The following is a 23,953-nucleotide window of genomic DNA, read 5'->3' as shown; positions in this document are numbered from 1 at the left end:
GGTTCGGATCCCATGTACAGCTGTAAGTCCATGTCTCTCATAGCCTCGCTGCTAAATGGACGATAAACTAAAATCAAACAGACATCACACTGGCTAATTGATAAGTGTTTATTTGTTTTTCAATAAGACGCAAAATAAATAATCCAATAACAAGTCATAATTTTACTTGTCCAGGCATCCTTAAAAATGGATATTCTGTATAATTTTTTTTCAACAGTATTCTCGAAATGGACAGAAAGATTTGGTTACAAGTACATGTATTTTTTTAAAAAATGGTGTTTTTTATAATGTAAATTAATTGTTTAATTATCACCAAGTTATTGACAAACTGGATTATATGAAAGGATATCTACTTCAGCTAAAGATTATTTTATCATCTCACCTGCTTTCAACAATAAGTGTCATTACTTACTGTTGCCATTATCTGGTTCCCAACCACCATGTGAGGTATAGGACCTTGCAACTGCACAGCTTCTTTAGCTAACTGATTAAAAAGTTCTTTACAGAACAGAACATTCTGCGCTGCCTCGAGCTTCTGCTGCCAATGAAGATCAGAGTTTGTGCTGGTAGGTCCTGGACCAAGAATATTCACTATCGAGCTACACAAATCTTCTTGGTCTGCAAGGAACAAAACAAGCATAATCATACACTAAATTACTGAAGGTGAAAATTTACTTAAAAGTGGAAGAATAGATACAAGTACTAATATTTATGTACTTTATATAGAGATAGTGTTACAATATTACATAAAACAAAAAAATAAAGTTTACAATATTATTAGTATTTCTATTTCCAAAGATGAGACATGTACTAATCAATAAACCCCATCGAGCTGAACAAAACACACGAGTAAATGTAAATCCTCATGCGTAGTTTAAGAGAAAATCGACAAAAATGATAGAAAACGTACAGCATGGTTTTAAAAATGATCGAAAACGACCGATATTAGTGTCAAATAAGTAGTCGTCGGGATCTCTAAGTTAACTGTTTACAGTACCGATATCGCTAATGTCCCCACAAGAAAGTAAAACCGCCTAGCACCCCTAGGGACACGTAAGAAGGGAAAATGTACAAAAATAAATAAATAAAAGTGATCGATATTAGTGGCTACTCCATACTTTTTGGGGTCGCTGAGATGAATGCTCTCCGATGCTCTTTAAGTTTACATTTATCTCCCTTAGCACCTCTACGAGGTTAAAGGTCATACGTTAAAATAATCCAATGCGACCGGTATATGTTAAATTCCGTTTTCCAGGTCGCTGAAAGAAGTAATCACACCCCTGACAGAGTTACAGCCCAAATTCAGCCGCCACTGATGTGGGTGTGAGAAGACGTGAAAAATAAAATGCATAAGATGAATGAGATTAACGTTCGAATTCATCAGAATTCATCGTCGAGTACTGTATTTTCTGCGTCATAAGCTGTTAGGTGCCATTCCCGATGACATTTAAGCCCCAGTTTAGACATGAACTGGCATATCAGCTGGCTTCAGAATTTATAGGCGTTGCTTGTTATTTATTCTACTCAATTCCTTATTCTGTGACAGGGCCAGCGTCAAAGGTATTCTTTGTCGTTAGTAATTCTACTGTTTCTTATTTTTTGACAGGAGCAACGCCAAAGGCGTTACTCGTACATCTATCAAACTACACACAACAACAAAACAACACCGACAACGTTTGGGAGGTGATTCCTGATACCAAGATAAGACAAGAAGTATAGACCTACCTGGATGCACAAATGCTTCCTTTCGGAGTTATAGGCTGCCGAAAACATGAAAAAATGAACTTTAAATGTCCATAGCTCCAAAACTATGGGAACTACCGCAATCGGGTCAAGACTTCACTTACGAACTGATATGTGCTCTATCCAAAAATCCATGTTTCAGAATCCTAAGGTACTCACGCAACAATTTTTATAGAGAGAGTTTCGTTACGGGCATTTAATTTGAATTACTCACCAACTACCTCTATAAAATTGTTGCGGGAGTACCACAGGATTCTGAAACATGGAAAAAATAAAATGAAATCTTTAAGTTTAACGTCCCATGGTTATGCCGGTTAGGCTAAATGAGACGGTGATAATGAGTGACATGGTGGAATGAAGAAAGTGGGAGGAAACAGGAGAACCCCGAGAAAACTCACGAGCACGGTGTTTGTCCACCACAAACACTGAAACATTGATATTTGATAGGGTATATAATAGTTCCTAAGTGAAGTCTTAACCCGACTACGGTAGGTCCCATAGTTTTGGAGCTAGGGACCTTTAAAGTTCATTTTTTCATGTTTTCGGCAGTCTATAACTCCGAAAGGAAGCATTTGTGCACCCAGGTTGGTCTATACTTTTCGTTTTATTTTGGTGTCAGGAATCACCTCCCAAACGTTGTCCGTGTTGTTTTGAACCCCCTCCCCCCCCCCTCTCTCTCTCTCTCTCTCTCTCTCTCTCTATATATATATATATATATATATATATATATATATATATATATATATCACAATTACCTAACAGTTTCAACACAATAACAGTGTCTTCATCAGACTTCCACTCCTTCTGGCTATTTCGGAACGAGTGGAAGTCTGATGAAGACACAGTTATTGTGTTGAAACTGTTACGTGACTGTGTGTGTTCTTGTATATATTATCACATAGCCATGCTCAATGTGTTGTGTTTAGTTTGACAACATGCAAACAAGGCCCGATAGAATAGTATCGTACATCTATCTTCCAAATCAAATGAAAGAAAATCTTTCAGTTTTATGTCCCACTGTTATGCCAGCTAGGCTAAAGGAGACGGTGATGATGAGAAATGAATGAAATGGTGGAATTAATAACGTGGGGGGAAACTGGAGAAACCCAAGAAAACCCAGGAACACGGCGTTTGTCCATCATAAAGCCCACTTGTGATGAGCTGGGGTCGAACCAGAAACCCCACGCACCAGAAGTGAACACTCTACCACTGGGCAACCGTGCTCCCATCTATTTATCTATCTACCGATATACGTGTGTATGTATGTTCCACCTTAACTCTGAAATGCATGGAGTTACTCCAATCAATCAAATTTGGCACACGTATAATTTACAATCTGGGAAAAATGCTGTGGAGTAAGACACCTCTAGCTTTACTAGAAGTGAGGATAGAATGAAGAGACATGAAAAAATAATCGAAAGTGACCGGTACTAGTGTCGAATTCATGGTTTTCGAGGTCACTGATATGAATACTGACATTTCCGACGCCGTTAAGTATAACTTTAGCCCGCAGTGTGGGTAAGACACCCGCAGCACTCCAGGGTGGGGTCGGAAAAAGGGTGACATGTACAATGTGCGGCAAAAAACCTGCAACATGAGCATATAAGTTTATTGTGAAACGACGAAGTCTTTTGCTCCAAAATAAGTGTGCACGGGAGGAGGCCGAGGTTTATCCTGGCGTGATTCATTCCACTTAAACGTTATTTTCATTTCCTGTGCTGTTAGGCGTAGTTTCACAATAAACTTACATCTTCATGTTGCAGGTTTTTTGCCGCGGATTGTACAAATATTCGAAAACGATCTATATTAGTGTCGAATATGTAGTTTTCGGAATCGCTAAGATAAATATTGACACTTTCAATGCTGTTTAACTCTACGTTCAGCCCCCATCGGCATGGTAGGTAGGTGAAGAGTGAATATCCAAAATGAACGAGAATATTGTTGAACTGGGTCGGAAAAACGGCTGACCCATTTGAAATAACTTTTGGAACATAGTATCTACTCAAGGTGCGTCTTTCATCATGTTAGTTCATGAAATGAAATCTTTAAATTTTACGTCCCACGGTTATGTCAGTTAGGCTGAAGGAGACGGTGATGATGAATGAATGAAATGGTGGAATGAAGAAAGTGGGAGGAAACGGGAGAACCCCGAGTAAACCCACGAGCACGGTGTTTGTCCACCACAAAGTCCCCACAGCGCGAGCTGGGATCGAACCAAGGACTCATGTTACTTCAATTAAAGTTCGTATTCTATGGGGGTACAGTGCCAAACGTAGAGTATCTTATGAATTATTATCACTAGTTTCATTGCGTATCCTAAGAGGGAAGCAGATTCAAATATTTCCCACACACTTATTCTTCCCGTGCGAAGAATGGGTATTCCAGCTAATAAAAAATACATCATACAATAAAAATAATGATAATTAGTATTTTTGTTTTCAAGGCTTCAAAATATATATACCTTTATGACATAATACTTGTATATAGGCTGCTCCTTGTAGTTCTGACGGAACAGTAACACGCAATGCAGAACTAGCTTTCGGAGGGTTTAGTGTGCTAGGAGAAGTAGGCGGACTTGTGCTGCTTGAAGGCTGAGGTTCTTCTTCGGCTTTCGTCACTTCAAACATTCCAGTATGCGCATACTTCGAACCAGCTGCAAAGAAACAAGCAAAAGTAATCATTACTAACTTCATTTTGTACTTCGAACACAAAATTAAAATAAATACATACATTAAAAAAACTATTTTTCAAGTCAACATACTTTAATTTAAAAAAAAAACTAAATATAATAATAATAAATAATAATAATGATAAAGAACTGGAGTAGGGATAAATCTTAAAATAAATTTTTAAAATAACGTCAGTTTTATTTAGTTGTTTATTAGGTAACAATTAATAGCACACACTATATGATGTTCTTAGTATTACGTATTGTTGTGTTGTCATAACACGCTACTCATTGCAGCACAGATGACGATTCCCGTTTCTTTCTCCACAAACCCAATGTTAAACAGTTTGAGTTGATTTTAACATCCCTTTCAGCAGAGAGGCTATATAAGACGGGACCTACTGATTAACGCGGAATCCGAACCACATGAGCTACTGCACTATGTTAAACAGTTTAGCCAACATATTACAGTATGAAAAAAGTATTCAATATTATTACTGTGACTCCTAATTTCGACATTTATTTTACTGTTATCTTCTTTGGAACACTCAATAGGGGATGGGCAAGAAAATTTTTAGCTAATAATCAGTATTTGCATAAAAACTGTAAGTAATTGATCTTCTACAATGTTTAAAACTTCCAAGAACCAGCTAACACTATCATATGACACTGCATTCCAACATTGCGCCTATTGTGAAATTTTTCAAATATTTCTCTGTTCTTTCACTTTCCTTTTTTTCTCCTACTTTTTTTTATTTTTTTTAAATCTCCTATCTGACGAACGGTTTAGCGAAAATGCTCGAAGTACCTTTTTCTTATCTTTTTACGCACTGTGATTACATTTTCAATACTTTCTGGTTCGTAGTATATCATTACGTTAAAAAAAAGTAATAGTTGGCATGGTGACATGCCATCAGCTGGCGCACGTTTTTCCCGTATGAATTTTCGTGAAGCCTATTCCAAAAGAGGAAAGGTGGGAAGTATCAAACCTTTTACTATTATTACATGATCAATTTAATTTAACGTTAAGGGTACAAAACTGGTTATGTGTATTCTTTTTGATACAATGATTACAAATGTCACCAACAACCATGACTTCAGTGTGGCTAATACACAGAAGAATGTGCGTTGGAGATATTTGTAAGTCGGTTTTAAAATGGGATCGTCACACAAAAATGGGATCGTCATTTTACTACTTTCATGATTAATATTTTTATTGTGGTGACAAGTCATTACTTGGGACAGGTTTCCATAATCGGATGTTCGGAAATTCTCTCTCTCTCTCTCTCACACCACACACACACATACGGGGTCCCTGCTGCTACAGTGAATACAAATATATAATTTATTCCTTAGAATTCAAAATGACTGAAGCACAACTAGGAAAAAAATGAAATGAAATCTTTCCGTTTAGCGTCCTACGATTATGCTCATTAGGCTAAAGAAGACGGATGATCAAGGCAAGTGAATGATGGAAGATTTGGTGGAATGAGAATACGGAAGGAAACGGAAGTGTCCTGAAAAAAACAGACACGATGTTATCCACCTCAAACTTACATAATCAGGTGTCGAACCAGGGACTCCACGCACCAGAGATAAGCGGTCTATCACTAAGCCACCATGCCCACCACGCACAACTAGGAGAAACAAATTTTAAGTCTCTTTTAAATGATCATTACGCAAAATACATGTTGTAGCGATAAGATTTTCGGTACGGTAAAAGGTAACACTTGAAAATGAAAAATGAGATGAAATTCTTAGTTTACATCTCACAACTATGTCCTGCACGACAGTCGAGACAGACGATAATTGCAATATTGAAGAATTGACGGAATGAGACTGGAAAAATCTCGAGAAAATCCACAATCACAATGTTAGATCATCATAAAAGCAAATGGTCAGGGATTCAACCACGACCTTCGCAGCAGAGGAGATGGGTGTATCTGTATGTTACCGTGGTTTAGGGAATGCTTTTGTTATATAGATCTTTAGAAAATTCAACATCTGTGAAAGAGATGGGGGTAAGAAATTTTACTACTCTTTATTTTTTTCTCCGTGGAAGTAATGGACTCGATTTGATACATGGAAAATTATTGCTATAGTTAATTACGAATACGTCCTTCACGTAGATCAGCCTTTCTCGAACTATGACCTACGAAGTCTGCTCTTGTAGTCCTCTTAGATCGAACAGTAGTGACTGAACTAAGATGATAAATAATAAAATTCAAGTGAACTGAGTATCACATACTATAATTGAGAATCATGAACGAAGTCTGAAAATGCGAACGTTTTTCACTTTTCCTCCCAAACTTCAATTACATATTATATTATATTACATTATATCTATCTATCTATATACAGGGTGTTCATGAACTATACCGACAACTGTATGAGGTGATTCCTTACATCAAAATAAGAGAAAAAGTTCATATAGACCTGTGGGGAAAGGTGCATAGTTTCAGAGCTAGGGCTGTCCAAAATGGCGATTCAGTGACTGGAAGTAATAGACGATGCACAATTTGTCACTTATCAATCACGAGTTAGTGACTAATCATGAAAGTTACTTTATTCAGATAGTGACTGACGTAATCTCGAAGTTAACTCTTCGTTAGACGTTCATGTAGCTCAAGTTACGTTCACTGCAACAGATACAAAGATGATCTACACTCAATAAGATAGACGACGGGCTTTAGCTTAGTCTCTGGATCTATCGCCTGTTACCAATCAGGACTGGAGCTGGAGTTGCACCCAAATGTCTGGATTCTGGTGTCATCTCATCATGAATATTTCAGATATTTAAAGATGAGAAATCTTTTTGTGTTTTAGCGTATCTTTCAGTGTATACACATTCAGACGTATCATTGACCACAATAACAATCGGAAGCACTTAGTATTTCTCTCTAATTTACAAATCATTAACCTAATTTTTTCAGAGGTTATTGTCAGAACATATAAGAGGGAACTGCACAATAAAAACTCTAAATAAGACTGAATTAAAATCAGATTTAGCACATACACATATACATATATATTAATATTAGATTATACGCTTTCAACTCACCTGTTCTATAACTCAGGTCACCAATAATTGAATTATGTACCTTCTTTAGCCTCCAATTTTGTCTCAATCTAAGCAACTCGATGTGGAAATCAGAGGTTGTTCTGTTCAAAGCCATTTCAGTCTGTGATGTTCGTAATCGATCAGCACCATTCAACAGAACAGACGCAGCTCCTGCCAATGCCTGAGGAAAAAAATATACAGGATCTCATTTTAAATTTAATATTACGAAAATAATTAAAACTTGATGCTGAACACACGGAACATATATATCTCTATGACATTTATTAGTCTACTCCATAAATGTATTTTTATTTTATCCTTGCTTTTCGAACAGTAAGCAGTTCTTTGTCAGAGTATAGACGCGGTCTGAGTCTTCGCTTTTACGTTCTTGTGTAACGCTGAGGGATGTTACGTTCTTGTGTGTGTAGATGATGTACAGTATCTACTACTGACGTGGGCTCCGAACCACGATCGCGCTTGAATCCGTTGTCGTCGGTAGGTGTGCAGAGCATCATCCGACGTCAACTCTTAGTGAAGGGTAAGTTAAAAATTATCCGCAATATTGCTACAACTTTTCTTACGTTGTTCAAATTGACCTCCATGATCGTTTATTTTATTGTTATGCTGTTGTGGTCATGCTATGAAAGTTTGATCCTAATTCCTCCATTTGTCTTCCTTTTGTTGCGGACATTACAAGTTTGAACCTAAGAGGAACAACGAACGGTGATCCGGTTTTTGTGATCGGATGTGTATCAAGGATGGAATATGTATCAAGGCCGCCATCCATCAAAGACTTTCGGGACAATACGGGAACAGTATCTTGCCGCAGCGGAGTGTCTACGAATGGATTGAAAAATTCAAAACTGGTCGAACAAATGTTACGGCTTCTTCCTCACGAGTAACACTGTGCGACCTCGTAGTACATGCAGTTACCTACCACACTATCTCGCCTGCAAGCGAGCTGGCTTGTAGAATGAGATCATCGATCCTTGCCGGACACGGTTTGAAAGCGGACTTAAAATCAAATCAAGTGAAACTGTTTTGATTCTACGAGAAATTTTCCTTATTTTTCAGAATCGAAAAATCTATGCCTTTATTTAAAAAATAAACAATCTTACTATTTCTGATTTCTTCTTAACCTCTATTGTCAAACTTTATACACGAACTGAGGTGAACCGTGATGGTTTAAAAAGATTAGATGAATATTAATTGGGGAACTAACCATATCAAACCACTAAAGGTCAAAGATCTATTGTTCCGGAAACTAAAGCTAGTGACCGATTCAATCTAAAGTCAAATCAATTGTTCAAGGCATCCAATAAATCCACTTTGCAGGTTTTCTCAAGTCACTTTAAATTAGGAATGCATTCCATGCAATAGGAAGAAATAAATATATAAAAGACAGCTGCCCTTCTACTAGATAGGAACTTATCCCCAAACTAAAGCATTTGCTCGGCCTAGGGCCTCGCGCCTCTCATATCCCTAAGGGATTTCGAAATATGGCTATCTTATTATAACAATTGCAATCCCCACAGTATCAAAAAAACATGAGTCTAATTACTTTAAATGAGAATTCCAAATACAGAATTTTATGTTTTTAACCTTAAGAGATTCCGAGATATGTAATAATTGTAATTCCCACCTTTTTGGTGGAATGAGAATGCGGGAGGAAACGGTTGAGTTGAGTTGATTTTGAGTTTTACGTCCCGTTCAGCAGCGAGGTTGTATGAGACGTGGACCTACTGATTAACGTGGAATCCGAACCACATGAGCTCCCGCCGGGAATCGAACCCGGGTGCGGGTGGAAACGGAAGTACCTCACGAAAACCCACGGACACGATTTTGTCTATCACAAACTTGGCCGGGGATCGAGCCAGGGACCCCATACACCAGAGGAAAGCATTCAACCACCGAGCCACCGTACCCCCTAGACTGAATTTGAGTTTAGTGTTTCGTTCAACAGGGAGGCTATATGAGACGTAGTTTAACGTGGGATCCGAAGCACATGAGCTCCGGCCAGGAAAACGAATATACTGTTAACAGTTGATTGTAAACAATCATATTTGTCTTCTAACGGCAAGACATGTACTCCTAACAGAGACACACACTTGACGTTTAGGAAAATCTACAACAACTTACGTTGCAGGCTTGTCTTTCACCATCAACGATATTTAAAAATTACGAAGCAATCTTTAGCAAACAAGATTGAAAAATGAAATCTTTAGTTTTACGTCCCACTGTTATGCCGGTTAGGCTAAAGGAGACGGTGATGATGAGAAATGAAGTGGTGGAATGAAGAAAGTGGGAGGAAACAGGAAGACTCCGAGAAAACCCACGAGCACGGTGTTTGTCCACCACAAAGTCCACACGGCGCGAGCTGGGATCGAACCAGGGACCCCAAGAACCGGAGGTGAACGCTCAACCACTGAGCCACCGCGCCATCCTAATCAAACGAGATCGAGCAACTCGCTGCGAGTAAAAGGGAAATGCATCCCATCTTGGTTGTGTGCTGAAAAGAAACTACCACATGAAAACAATTAACAGAGTCACATTGCTAAGAATGCAATAATACCTTCTTTTTTGCGTACAACTGTGACATTGGCTTGGGATCTGGAGGGTCTTGCTGCACAGGGTCTAACACCATATATCGCTTTTCTTTTGCAATAGCAAGAACATCTGCTAGTACACATACTTCTGTCAAGGCGTTCCTGAAATTTAAAAGTGGTACATAAGATCACTTTGTTTAATAATTGTAGTAACAACTATCACTAAGATTTATTTTATTCTAGTGTTCTGCAATTTTTTCCTAGTCGCGGCACAACGTAAGTTATCCATGACTTAATACAGTACATCAAAATGTTATTCTCCTCAAAACATATTATATGACAAAGTACATTTATTAATAATTTAAGAACATGAATTAAAATTTCTTATGGTAGATAAATGCAAACGGATGATAAAGCATTAAGCTCGGTATATGAAGTTATTCTACTGCAGAAAATACAAGAAAAGTTACTTTTCTATTACTATCACAGTAGATCATTCTACTCATGCCTTCAGTATCATTCTTGTACCTGTTCATTTACTTTTTCACTGAACTATGATAATGAATTCTACACTTGTCGTTCAATCGACACAAGTAGACAGAATTTTTAGACTGTGCTGTAAACTTTTCAGAAGTCATAAGTCCTCAACGAAATTTCCAAGTCCGAATTAAAAAAAAAAAAAAAAAAAAAAAAAAAAAAAAAAAAAAAAGACGGGAAGTATATTATATGATACACTTCTACTGCGTCATGTTGAATCCTGGTATATACTGTAAACTATTTGTCTCTGAACTTAGAAAGATTTCATTTATTCCATCACTTACCTTAGCTTATTTCTCACGGAGTCCCAAGGCCATAGAGAAGATTGAAATGACGCCAAATCTTTCGCTCCAGCGTCTTCATCGCTTTTTTCTTGTTCATCTTTCACCTTCGCTAGATCTTCAACACTCGCTTTACTAAAGTCGATCCTTTGAGCTAATTTGGCGAGATTTTCCGAGAGTGACAATGGCCTGGAAAAGTTTAAAAAATAATATTTCAAAATATTAAAAAGAGTATAAATAACACATATAATTATTAATTTTGCAACCTCCAACTACATGTTATTATTCCGTTCTATAACTGAACAGAATCTGTAAAAAATGCAAGGTGGCCTGTTCAGTCAAAGACGTGATGGAAGTTTGCAGTATCAAATTCAACGCCACCGAAGAAGACAAGAAAATTTGTTGAAACAATTCTAAAATTATTAAAAGTAACACATTCACAGGTACGTTTTATCTAAAGATTTGTTCACATCTGCTGATTGAAGCTATAGGTACATACTTGTAAGAGACAAATCTAGATTAGCTTCTCATTTATTTACATTCACTACGAAATCCCTCCAACTTCGCACAGTAATTCTCTAAATTCACACAAACATTCGCACTTTACGCATCAGGAATCTCCACATACTCAGAAAAAATATAGTTACCGAAGCACCTATATAATAATTTTATTCATCCTTTTGAGCGACCAATTGTCATCATTCTCAGTTCGCGTTCCTTTACAACATTGCGTTGCTTGTAGAACTACATAGTTTAATTAGTTTTCTCCATTGTAGTAATGGCGTTAATGGTTTTGAAATACCACCGATAAAAATATATATATGTCACAGACTTCTTTTACTGGACAAGGAAATTTAAGGGCAGATACATCAACACTATTTCTAAAATAGAGAAAAATTGATCTATGAAATTCTATAAGCAGCATGATGTCGTATGGAACATGCACGAAGGATGATTGAATTCTAATGCGCTGTTTTTAAATTTGTGTCGCAGAAAACTCAGTGTGGAAAAATGCAACGACGTAGTCTTTCCACAATCGGTTCACCTTGGGAGCAATGATGCACACACCACATACATGTGACCTTGGTGCCATAATCCCTGCCTACACCATCACGCCTTGGCCATAGCGATCAGGTTATGAACATTCTATTATGCATAACATGTTCCCAGTTCTCTCCACAGTAACTGGTAGCCGGAATCACTTGTCACAGTGAAACGGGATTTGTCGGAGAATATCACTCCGGACCATTCTTGCTGATCCCAACCAACACGTTCCTGACACCACTGTAATGGTTCGAAACGATGGCGTGGTTGAAGAGGGATGTATTTAACAGGTTTCTGTGCATACAAACCAACCTCATTTAAACGCTGCGAAATGGTTCTGACAGCTACATGTCTACCGGTGGCGGTTGCAAGGTCTGCAGATATCTAACATGGAGTGCACTACCTGTTCCGTTTCGCCATCAGGGATACATATCGATCGTCTTGATGTGTGATCTTCCTTTGACGACCAAGGGCATACTTTCTCATTGCATTTCCACCTTCAGCGGCCTTTTTCAATTGCGAGATGACATTTTTTGACACTCCTATTGCTGTCGCTACAGTAATGACATTTTGACCGGCTTCCAGACATCCAACTGCACATTCATGATGGTATGCATGCATTATGCTTTTTTGAAGCCATTATGCACTTAATTATTGCTCCTCCACACTGAATCTCACAGAACTGAGTTCCACCACCTACGGCGCTATTTACGTCAAACACTTTACTGCATGCACTTTCAAATGAATGAAAAAAAAAAAAAAAAGCTTTCGTGTACTACCTTTCACACAGATAACAGGTCCTGCTCAACTACGCAATCTGCACTTCATTTGACTGTAATTGGTTGCTGGAAATGCTACGTAGCACAAATCAGTTGTTCCTTTAGCAACTGTCAAGCAGTATACAATAACGAGAAAGAATTATTGAGGTTTCTAGAACGTCGCGATTTAATTAAATTGCAAATTGATTGCCGTAAGTTTGAAGTTGTGGAAAGAGAGGACATCATATTTTTTCGGTGTAATCGGCGGCTTAATTGAGTAAAGTGCTTTTGGCGTGTGTCTGCCTCCCCATAGCAGAACATGCCGCGATCTGCGATTTGACCGCAGAAAATGTGCCGCGCCTGTGCAAAAAGATTGCATGAGGGAAAAAAAATAGTCAAAAGAAAAGTATAAAAACATATCTGCTATGTGTAGATCTCTGAAATGCACAGACGACTCGCATAAATATAGTCTGAACTGATTTTTACATCGCGTAAAGCATATTCTTAACGATCACAGGTGTTTATTCTGCAGAAAATTTTTGACTTACAAAAGCTTGTAGTAGAAAAGAAAGAAGGTTCTGCCATTCGTGGATTTTTTAAAAGTCAAAGTTACGTGTGCAGCAGATTGTTCATTTTATTTTCCTTTGGTGTTATGTTAAGGAAGTTCGCCAAAGTTTAACTGAACATGAACTTCGTTGTTCGTCTCGGACAGTTGTTGACTGGGGTAGTTTTTGTAGGGAGGTTTGTGTAGAGTGGGTGTTGAAGAATTCGAGAGCTATCGGTGGTTCTAAAGTTGTGGTGGAAGTTGACAAGGAAGAAAAAATTTAATAAAGGTAGGCGTGTTGATGGACAGTGGGTTTATTAAAGGAACGCCTGTTGATGGACAGTGGGTGTTTGGTGGTGTGGTGGGTAACAAACTGGAACTTTTTTTTTTTTTTAAGTTCCTGTTGCTGATCGAGGTAAAGATTCTTCGCTATCTGTCATAAAGAAGATATTGCCTCGTACTATTGTTATATCTGATTGTTGAAAGGGATATATTGTTTGATGGGTGAAGGTTACGTACATCTACACGTTAATCATTGTATAGAATTTGTACTTCAGCAAGTGGTGATATTCATGAAGAGAATAAGGCACACTTGAATGGCGAAGAATTGGTAGTTCATACACAGTCTATTGTAAGTCGTTGGCGCAGTGTGAGTTATTCCTTAATTTGGGAGGAGACAGGACCATTTTGAACGACATTTGAGCTAGTTTTTGTTTTTCCACACTCATAATCGAAATAGGATTGTGCATGATTTTTTGCTTGCTGTGCATAATTTATATTTCTCAGAATTCTGATGCATGCTGTGGATTGATTTTTGATTGCTGATTTGATCATTTTAATACTGTGGTAAATAGTCTTTTTGATTTTAGTGTATTAGAATTTTGGGGGTGTTGTGAATGTGTAATAACTTTTTTTTTGGTAATTCTTGGGGGAGGCCTGCCCCCATTTGTTAATTCTGATATAGCCGGAGTGTGCTTTGTAAACTTTTTAACAAAATAAAAAAATAATAAAAATAATGAAAATAATGATGATGAATTGTTGTGTTTTCTTGTATGATGTTCCCTTTCCTTGAGATTACATGCTATGTTGAATGTATCACTGACTAGTGACACCGAACCTACTGGGCCCGTATGGGCTCGTCATCAACAGTCACTGATACAATCACCAAGCCAATCATCTACGGAAAGTAGAACTCAAATTTGGCCCGAAATATAAAGCTTCCAAACTCTCTTCCATCTCAACTCACAGCCCGACATCCAGGCCTGCAGTTCATCATTCACATCCCATCCGGAAATAGGCTGTGAACCACGACTACAGACGCAGGACACCGACCTCCGAGTGGAGCTGGCACTGAGCACAAAGAAGATCTTGATGTTGTCTGTGAAAGTCCTATCTGAATTAAAAAAAAAAAATCTTTTGAAACAGAATTTTGAAATAAAAAAAAAATCCAAACTGAGATTTTGATTGAAACTGATAAAATGAGAAATTTCTACAGATTCGGTTGTTTTCAACTCGGTCACACTAAGGAAAGTCTCTTCCCTGAATTTCACAGCTATTTCATTTCCCCAGTAAACTTAATTCTGCACATACTGCTCTTATTTCTATCATGCTTCGCATGCATACCAAAACATCGACTACATATTTCTACTATGACTTCTTAAAATTACAAGCTAGTTAGATTTCGTATTCGAAAAGAAAGATGCATTCACGGCTAGTAAGTTTTATTTTCTTTCAAAATATTCATGAATGTAGCACAAAATATTCGTTAACAGGAAAATATTTACATTGAACTGACATACCCATCCGAATAAAATTAATAAAATCGATTTCTATACTTCAAAGCCAAAAACATTATTTACTTTCGTTTATATTCTCGAAATATTATATTCTTTGATATTCATTGAATATTCTTGCCTTCTAGAGCATTTCCATGGTATCGACACGCAAAACAAACAAAAGAGTACAATAGAAAATACAAAACACTACCGAAAATAATAAATTCACTGCCTACAGATTGTGGTTAGCTTAATTTGCCTTTTGTTTACATATATTCCTTGGTGCTTACACTCTTCTGTGCATCGATTTCGTGGCCGGCGTAGAGGATTTACGCTCTTCGCGACCTCTTGTCAGCTCGGACCCACATGACAATCTAGCACAGGCAAGACATGCATATAATATATTCACACAACTTAAACCTAAAGCCCTAATCTAACTAAACTAACTTAACCTAAACAAGTATATATATATTAATAAAAAAAAAAATCACACATACATTTCCTAAAGCACCATACTTAACTTGCATTTATATTTTATTTTCGCTACCACATTTCTACCGAAGACGCAGTGGTTAGTTTTGCATTAGTGTCGTTCTGAATTAATTTCTTAAAAGAAGGAAAATATTTACTAGACATTATCAACATTGCATTTTGTAACTTGATGGGTATCAGTTTTCTAAAATAGTACGTAGGTTTAACCTATTGATGAACGTTTTCGATTATCGGTACGCAAGATGCATGTACCCTTGCACTAGACAAATAGCCGTGATACTGACACTTGTTTACATATTCAACATTCATAATCATTCTACGTCAAACCAAAGAAAACATGCCAAAATGAATAAAGGTTGAATTTTGAGCAGAATTACCGAAAATGAATAATTTCTAGATTTTGGGGAATCTAAAACATCTTTCATCACTGGGGAAAATGTGTGTGTGGTACACACATTTTCTTGAGATTACGACAATCGCTCTGTGCTGAGATTCTAGCTTTCTTTTCCCCCCCATCGAATGAAAACACGATGTCACATTGCCTAAATCTACATGCGTGCGGCGTTGAGGGAAACTTTACGAATTTAGTGCTTCATATTACGAGAATTACACGAACACCAGAAAATATATTCACTCATGATAGTTTGCCAGAACAAGGAAAATTTTGAAGCCAAATACCTGAGTTTCACTTTCACTGTTCCTTACTTACTTGACATCCTCTTCTTACACCAAGATTAAACGGATATGTTAAACAACAAAAAAAAAGTCCTGATAACTTCCACCCGAGGTTCCTGGGAAACTCGTGATACGTGGTCTCAAAAATAATTTTTGGAAAACTCCTTCAGCACCTTTCCAGAAAAGCCGTCGAGCGTGGCTTGACTTCTTCTTCCTCGGGTCTGCACCACTACTCAATATTCTTTCTCTCTCTTCCACCGTCTCCTCTTTCTTCTCTTAGGTTCTCTGGTGGACCGAGAACGCAAAATTTGCTAAGGAGCTCATTCCATACCACTGGATAGCTATAGGCTAGTATCCGTTATGTTATGCGAAATTTCTTCACAATTGTACTATTTCCAGATTAATAATTTGTTGAAACACCAAATGTCGTACAGTTATCTCTTCCAATATTCGCCAAAACGAAGAATTTGACACAATTTTCACGTGATTACAAATTATTCCACTTTTTAGCAGACGCTAAACACTGCACGTCTGACTCTTGAAATGGCTGACGCCGTAAGACAAAGAGTTACGAGAAGATGATCCCCAATTGGAAGATAATTATGACGTAATCATAGGATGATAGGCTTCTGCGTGAAGATCAAAGAGAACCGAAATCTCAGCCGCAGCTGTGATTGTGGATTAGCCAATCAGATAATTTTACTTCGAAACAAAGAGATGCACCAAGAAGAAATTATGGCTGACTTTATTAATTTGGAATTTTGAAGAAGATTTTACGAAATAAAATTTTTTACTTTCTTGTGAAGATTCCCTATGCCGAAATATGAATAGAAATGAACTGAAAACCATTGAAAACGTTGAAATATACACTTATTTGTCTAAAATAATAATATATTCATGGATAAATGCGTAAAACATATAAAATATAATTAATAATCATGTAATCTTCATCTAACCTATATCGAAATGATCTGTTTTACTAAATTGCGCAAAATTCTCAACCTACGGTTTGCTCTACTATAAAATAAAAGTTTCTATTAACATTCTAAATAAATTTTAAAATTTTCCTACCAACATACAAGGTGTTCAAAAGCATCGGGCCATGTTACATTATGCTGAGCATAAGGTAACATCCTCCGGGAGCTTCGGAGAAAAAAAAAAAATCTGAACTTATGAGTTCTTCTTAAGTTTTTTTTTTTTTTTTTTTTTTTCGTTACTACTAAATTACTAGAGACTATACAAGATAAAACATCTTTTTTTTTTTTTTTTTTCTTTCAATTCTAATTACAACTATACATTCTAATCAAGCTTAACCTAATCTTAACCTATAACTGGTTTTTTTCTTTTTTTTTTTTTTTTTTTTCATCCTTCTAATAATTCCTTTCTTTTCTCTTCTGAACAGCGAAACAGTTTCAGATTGTCAAAACTCTGAACTCCTATATTTTCTCCCTTCAGAGTCTGCAATCTCGCTGAATTTCGAGACAGAGATACCACTTGGTAAGGTCCGACGTATGTGTGCATAAATTTTGCAAACACCTTTTTGGGTATTGACGATATATGGTGAGTTTTCACCATCACCAAAGAACCTTCTGTAACGACGTCTTGCTGTTTCCGCAGCTTTCTTTCCTTCTTCGGTTCTGCTGCCGGAACAGAAACTACAAATTTCTTGTTTTCATTTACTTGCACCGTCTCTTTGGGCCAAATGAAGTTTTCCTTGAAGCTCTTGGATGCTGAATACGTTAAGAAACGCTCCGCTGGAGTACATCCGAGAGCATCACACCAAGAGTGATTACACAAATCTTGGGCTGCTTTTAGAAAATTACTCCATTTGGACTGGTTCTCGCTACAATTGAGAATCCTTCCAGATGGCATGTAATTTTCTAAAATCCCCGAATTTCGGAATCTGCCAAAACATTGAATTTTGAATTTAGAAGGTTAGTATCAAAATCGAACGAGGTTGTTTCCAAATTGGAATTTTGACTACTCGCTAACCGATCTTGTTCTTTCTGGGGAGTTGAGGAATCCACATCGCAGTCCACACTCTCCCCTAATGAGGGCTGCGATATGCATTTCCCAAACTATTCCCGTTTGTTTCCGGTGGCTGAGCCATCGTCGGTACGAATGACGTGTATTGCGGAGGCCATCCAGTGGACATCGCCATGTTCACTCCTGGGGAAGAAGTGGACGTGGGAGGCGCCACTCCCCCTCCAGGAAGTAAATTCGGCGCGTAACCTGGATAGGCTTGCGCTCCTGCTGAGGTCATCGCGTTTGGCGCGCATGTCTGAGATGTACCCCGCGGATACCCATAACTCATCGCTGCTGGATAGTAGCGTTGGTTGTACCCATACGGAGCATTCCGATTTCCATTATTCTCTCTCACCCAATTCGGTCTTCCTTGATTGGGCCATGGTCTTCGAGACTGGAAGTTCCTTCTTCGACCCCGGTTTCCGGAAAATCGGTCATCTCCTTTGCCATTGGAATTTCCTTCCTTCCTCTTGCTTTCGTCTTCCTCCGTCTGAGACGAAGTATCTTTGGTGGCTTGTTTCCCTAACTTTTCTGTCTTTTTGACGACTTTCGCCTGACGTACCTGAAAGCGTCTAAACTTCTTGTCCGTGACCGGTTCACTAGGCTCTGGATGTCCCTCTATTTCAGCTATTTTCACCATAAGGTGTTGAATGTTCTTTGGCTCAACAGCTCTCAACAACTTGGCGTCACCAGCTGGTAAGCAATCCAAGACTATCTCTATCAGTTCACTTTCATCCGGGTGTTGTGCCACCGCATAATATTCTGCCACTATTTTCCACGCAAAGTCCGTTAATCGGCTGTACTTTGCTCGATCGTATTTCATTCCCTGAATGAACTTCTTTTGCAACCTTTCCATTCTCGCCGAAAAATAGTGTTCTCGGAACAGACGCACAAAATCCGCGTAACTATTTATGTCTTGACATACAGTCTGGAACCATGTCTTGGCCCCAGCTGTTAAGCAACAAGGTACCAAGGTTAGACGTTCGTGTTCAGATGCCGAAATTACCTTGAACGTTTGTTCCAAATTTTCTAGAAATGTTCTAGCCAAACCGTATTCACCAGAAAATGTAGGTAAGTGATTTAATTCAGAGAGTCTTAAATTTAGAGTTCGCTTACCAATGCCTTCCTCGCTTCTACTGGGGTTCACGGGAGAATTGTGGCCAACCACGGGGCTCTTTGCACCCAATTGATTTTGACCGAAAATGGAATAGTGTTGGTAATTTTGTCCAGAAATTAAGTTGTCTGGCATTGATACCACCGCGTGACCACATATTCCCTCCTGAACTCCAGCACACGAAGGAGTCATGTCTGCTACACTACTAGAGGACACCACATGGTTCAACCGACAACTAGGATTGGAAAATCCTGACACCTGAGGCGAAACTAACAATGGATTCGACCTCCTGGACAACGCCTGACTACCTATCGTCTCAACACCGGACATATGTGACTTGTTTAAATTCAACGTTCGTGAAGACAATTCAAAGGGAAGGACATTTGTGCCGTGTATGTTGGTCGGCTGACAGACAGAGACAGTCACCGTGGGAATAGTACGAGTCTCCCCAACTGAAGAGACCGGTACATCCACTTGGATGTCTGACTCGGTCCCGTCAGACTCGATTCCATCACCGACAACAAAGTCTCGCGCTCGCTTACGACCACACCGTTTATCTTTTCTTTGGTTTGTTTTTCCCTCTAACGTCTGAATCCTGGCTTCAAGTGCCTGACACGACCTTTGGGTACTGAGTTCGAGATGTGAGAACTCCTTTGTCAAGTCGTCACATCGTCGATTTTGCGCTTCAACCGATAACCGGAGACCTTCCTCAACGGCATCTACCCGCGCGTCTATTTTATTCTGATAATTCCCAACAGAGGTATATAAGTCGCGAACTTCCGACCTAACCGCCTCTACGTCTTCGTTCACATGGGCTACTTTTTCATTTATCGTTTGTAACAATTCAAATTTTACATTATCGAATTTCTCATTCATCGCCTGGAATTTACTATCAACCTGTTTGCTCATCGCGTGAAAGTTACTATGGACGTCCTGAAATTTATTATCAACCTGATTGCTCATCGCCTGGAATCTTTCGTTTAGGGTTACAGTTAAAGTTTGACTGAAGCGTTCCATCATGGCCGCAAAGTCCGTTAGTTGCACATTCGAACCGGAAGCTACGTTTCCACGACTTCCTTCCTCCTTATCAGAATTGTTCGGACTACCACGCGTTCCACGTTCGCCTTCATCACTTTCAGTTTCCGAAGATTTCGGCAGTGGCAACACTGTCGCCTGTTTCGCCAGGCAGGGCTTACATAACCACGGCTCACCGCTTTTGTCTAACTCCTGTACTTGTTCCTCGGACAAACCATAACATTGGGCATGTACCCATCTAAAACAGCTGTCACAATAAACGCTAAATCCAGCAATTTCGTCTGAACAGCATATATATTCACTCGGATGCCGAGATTCGTTACTTGATCTGCTACCCACAGACATTTCCACTTTCATGAAGATTGTTTCCCACAACATCACGCACATATAGATTCAGAAGTGACCATGTTTCATTCAATGTAGCGATTGTCGTAATGATCCCCATTACAAATACTCCGCTGTGATTGTTTGCTTTCCTTAGCGCTCGCGTAGGATTGAAACAACAGAAATCCTGGATAGGGGTCGCCATTTTAACAAAATAAAAAAATAATAAAAATAATGAAAATAATGATGATGAATTGTTGTGTTTTCTTGTATGATGTTCCCTTTCCTTGAGATTACATGCTATGTTGAATGTATCACTGACTAGTGACACCGAACCTACTGGGCCCGTATGGGCTCGTCATCAACAGTCACTGATACAATCACCAAGCCAATCATCTACGGAAAGTAGAACTCAAATTTGGCCCGAAATATAAAGCTTCCAAACTCTCTTCCATCTCAACTCACAGCCCGACATCCAGGCCTGCAGTTCATCATTCACATCCCATCCGGAAATAGGCTGTGAACCACGACTACAGACGCAGGACACCGACCTCCGAGTGGAGCTGGCACTGAGCACAAAGAAGATCTTGATGTTGTCTGTGAAAGTCCTATCTGAATTAAAAAAAAAAAAATCTTTTGAAACAGAATTTTGAAATAAAAAAAAAAATCCAAACTGAGATTTTGATTGAAACTGATAAAATGAGAAATTTCTACAGATTCGGTTGTTTTCAACTCGGTCACACTAAGGAAAGTCTCTTCCCTGAATTTCACAGCTATTTCATTTCCCCAGTAAACTTAATTCTGCACATACTGCTCTTATTTCTATCATGCTTCGCATGCATACCAAAACATCGACTACATATTTCTACTATGACTTCTTAAAATTACAAGCTAGTTAGATTTCGTATTCGAAAAGAAAGATGCATTCACGGCTAGTAAGTTTTATTTTCTTTCAAAATATTCATGAATGTAGCACAAAATATTCGTTAACAGGAAAATATTTACATTGAACTGACATACCCATCCGAATAAAATTAATAAAATCGATTTCTATACTTCAAAGCCAAAAACATTATTTACTTTCGTTTATATTCTCGAAATATTATATTCTTTGATATTCATTGAATATTCTTGCCTTCTAGAGCATTTCCATGGTATCGACACGCAAAACAAACAAAAGAGTACAATAGAAAATACAAAACACTACCGAAAATAATAAATTCACTGCCTACAGATTGTGGTTAGCTTAATTTGCCTTTTGTTTACATATATTCCTTGGTGCTTACACTCTTCTGTGCATCGATTTCGTGGCCGGCGTAGAGGATTTACGCTCTTCGCGACCTCTTGTCAGCTCGGACCCACATGACAATCTAGCACAGGCAAGACATGCATATAATATATTCACACAACTTAAACCTAAAGCCCTAATCTAACTAAACTAACTTAACCTAAACAAGTATATATATATTAATAAAAAAAAAAATCACACATACATTTCCTAAAGCACCATACTTAACTTGCATTTATATTTTATTTTCGCTACCACATTTCTACCGAAGACGCAGTGGTTAGTTTTGCATTAGTGTCGTTCTGAATTAATTTCTTAAAAGAAGGAAAATATTTACTAGACATTATCAACATTGCATTTTGTAACTTGATGGGTATCAGTTTTCTAAAATAGTACGTAGGTTTAACCTATTGATGAACGTTTTCGATTATCGGTACGCAAGATGCATGTACCCTTGCACTAGACAAATAGCCGTGATACTGACACTTGTTTACATATTCAACATTCATAATCATTCTACGTCAAACCAAAGAAAACATGCCAAAATGAATAAAGGTTGAATTTTGAGCAGAATTACCGAAAATGAATAATTTCTAGATTTTGGGGAATCTAAAACATCTTTCATCACTGGGGAAAATGTGTGTGTGGTACACACATTTTCTTGAGATTACGACAATCGCTCTGTGCTGAGATTCTAGCTTTCTTTTCCCCCCCCATCGAATGAAAACACGATGTCACATTGCCTAAATCTACATGCGTGCGGCGTTGAGGGAAACTTTACGAATTTAGTGCTTCATATTACGAGAATTACACGAACACCAGAAAATATATTCACTCATGATAGTTTGCCAGAACAAGGAAAATTTTGAAGCCAAATACCTGAGTTTCACTTTCACTGTTCCTTACTTACTTGACATCCTCTTCTTACACCAAGATTAAACGGATATGTTAAACAACAAAAAAAAAGTCCTGATAACTTCCACCCGAGGTTCCTGGGAAACTCGTGATACGTGGTCTCAAAAATAATTTTTGGAAAACTCCTTCAGCACCTTTCCAGAAAAGCCGTCGAGCGTGGCTTGACTTCTTCTTCCTCGGGTCTGCACCACTACTCAATATTCTTTCTCTCTCTTCCACCGTCTCCTCTTTCTTCTCTTAGGTTCTCTGGTGGACCGAGAACGCAAAATTTGCTAAGGAGCTCATTCCATACCACTGGATAGCTATAGGCTAGTATCCGTTATGTTATGCGAAATTTCTTCACAATTGTACTATTTCCAGATTAATAATTTGTTGAAACACCAAATGTCGTACAGTTATCTCTTCCAATATTCGCCAAAACGAAGAATTTGACACAATTTTCACGTGATTACAAATTATTCCACTTTTTAGCAGACGCTAAACACTGCACGTCTGACTCTTGAAATGGCTGACGCCGTAAGACAAAGAGTTACGAGAAGATGATCCCCAATTGGAAGATAATTATGACGTAATCATAGGATGATAGGCTTCTGCGTGAAGATCAAAGAGAACCGAAATCTCAGCCGCAGCTGTGATTGTGGATTAGCCAATCAGATAATTTTACTTCGAAACAAAGAGATGCACCAAGAAGAAATTATGGCTGACTTTATTAATTTGGAATTTTGAAGAAGATTTTACGAAATAAAATTTTTTACTTTCTTGTGAAGATTCCCTATGCCGAAATATGAATAGAAATGAACTGAAAACCATTGAAAACGTTGAAATATACACTTATTTGTCTAAAATAATAATATATTCATGGATAAATGCGTAAAACATATAAAATATAATTAATAATCATGTAATCTTCATCTAACCTATATCGAAATGATCTGTTTTACTAAATTGCGCAAAATTCTCAACCTACGGTTTGCTCTACTATAAAATAAAAGTTTCTATTAACATTCTAAATAAATTTTAAAATTTTCCTACCAACATACAAGGTGTTCAAAAGCATCGGGCCATGTTACATTATGCTGAGCATAAGGTAACAACTTTAGCCCCAGGGGGAAAAATTTACACGCTCAA

At 38.0% G+C, this 23,953-nt stretch overlaps 1 protein-coding gene across 1 annotated transcript in view; it reads right to left on the bottom strand.

Moving 5' to 3' along the window:
* The window catches only part of MED17 (mediator complex subunit 17), a 40,709-nt gene that overhangs the window by 15,640 nt on the left and 1,116 nt on the right, over positions 1–23,953 (bottom strand). The window contains exons 2-6 of the mRNA XM_081758529.1: positions 10,840–11,025; positions 10,045–10,180; positions 7,473–7,653; positions 4,205–4,396; positions 413–618 (exon numbers count right to left, since the gene is read on the bottom strand). Coding sequence (XP_081614655.1) covers positions 413–618; positions 4,205–4,396; positions 7,473–7,653; positions 10,045–10,180; positions 10,840–11,025 — 901 coding nt within the window. The remainder of the gene's footprint in view (positions 1–412; positions 619–4,204; positions 4,397–7,472; positions 7,654–10,044; positions 10,181–10,839; positions 11,026–23,953) is intronic.

The sequence above is a fragment of the Thermobia domestica genome, chromosome 5, assembly GCF_964235325.1.
Source record: "Thermobia domestica chromosome 5, izTheDome1.hap1.1, whole genome shotgun sequence".
NCBI classification, from domain to species: domain Eukaryota; kingdom Metazoa; phylum Arthropoda; class Insecta; order Zygentoma; family Lepismatidae; genus Thermobia; species Thermobia domestica.
This window is presented reverse-complemented; position numbering and strand designations above follow the sequence as displayed.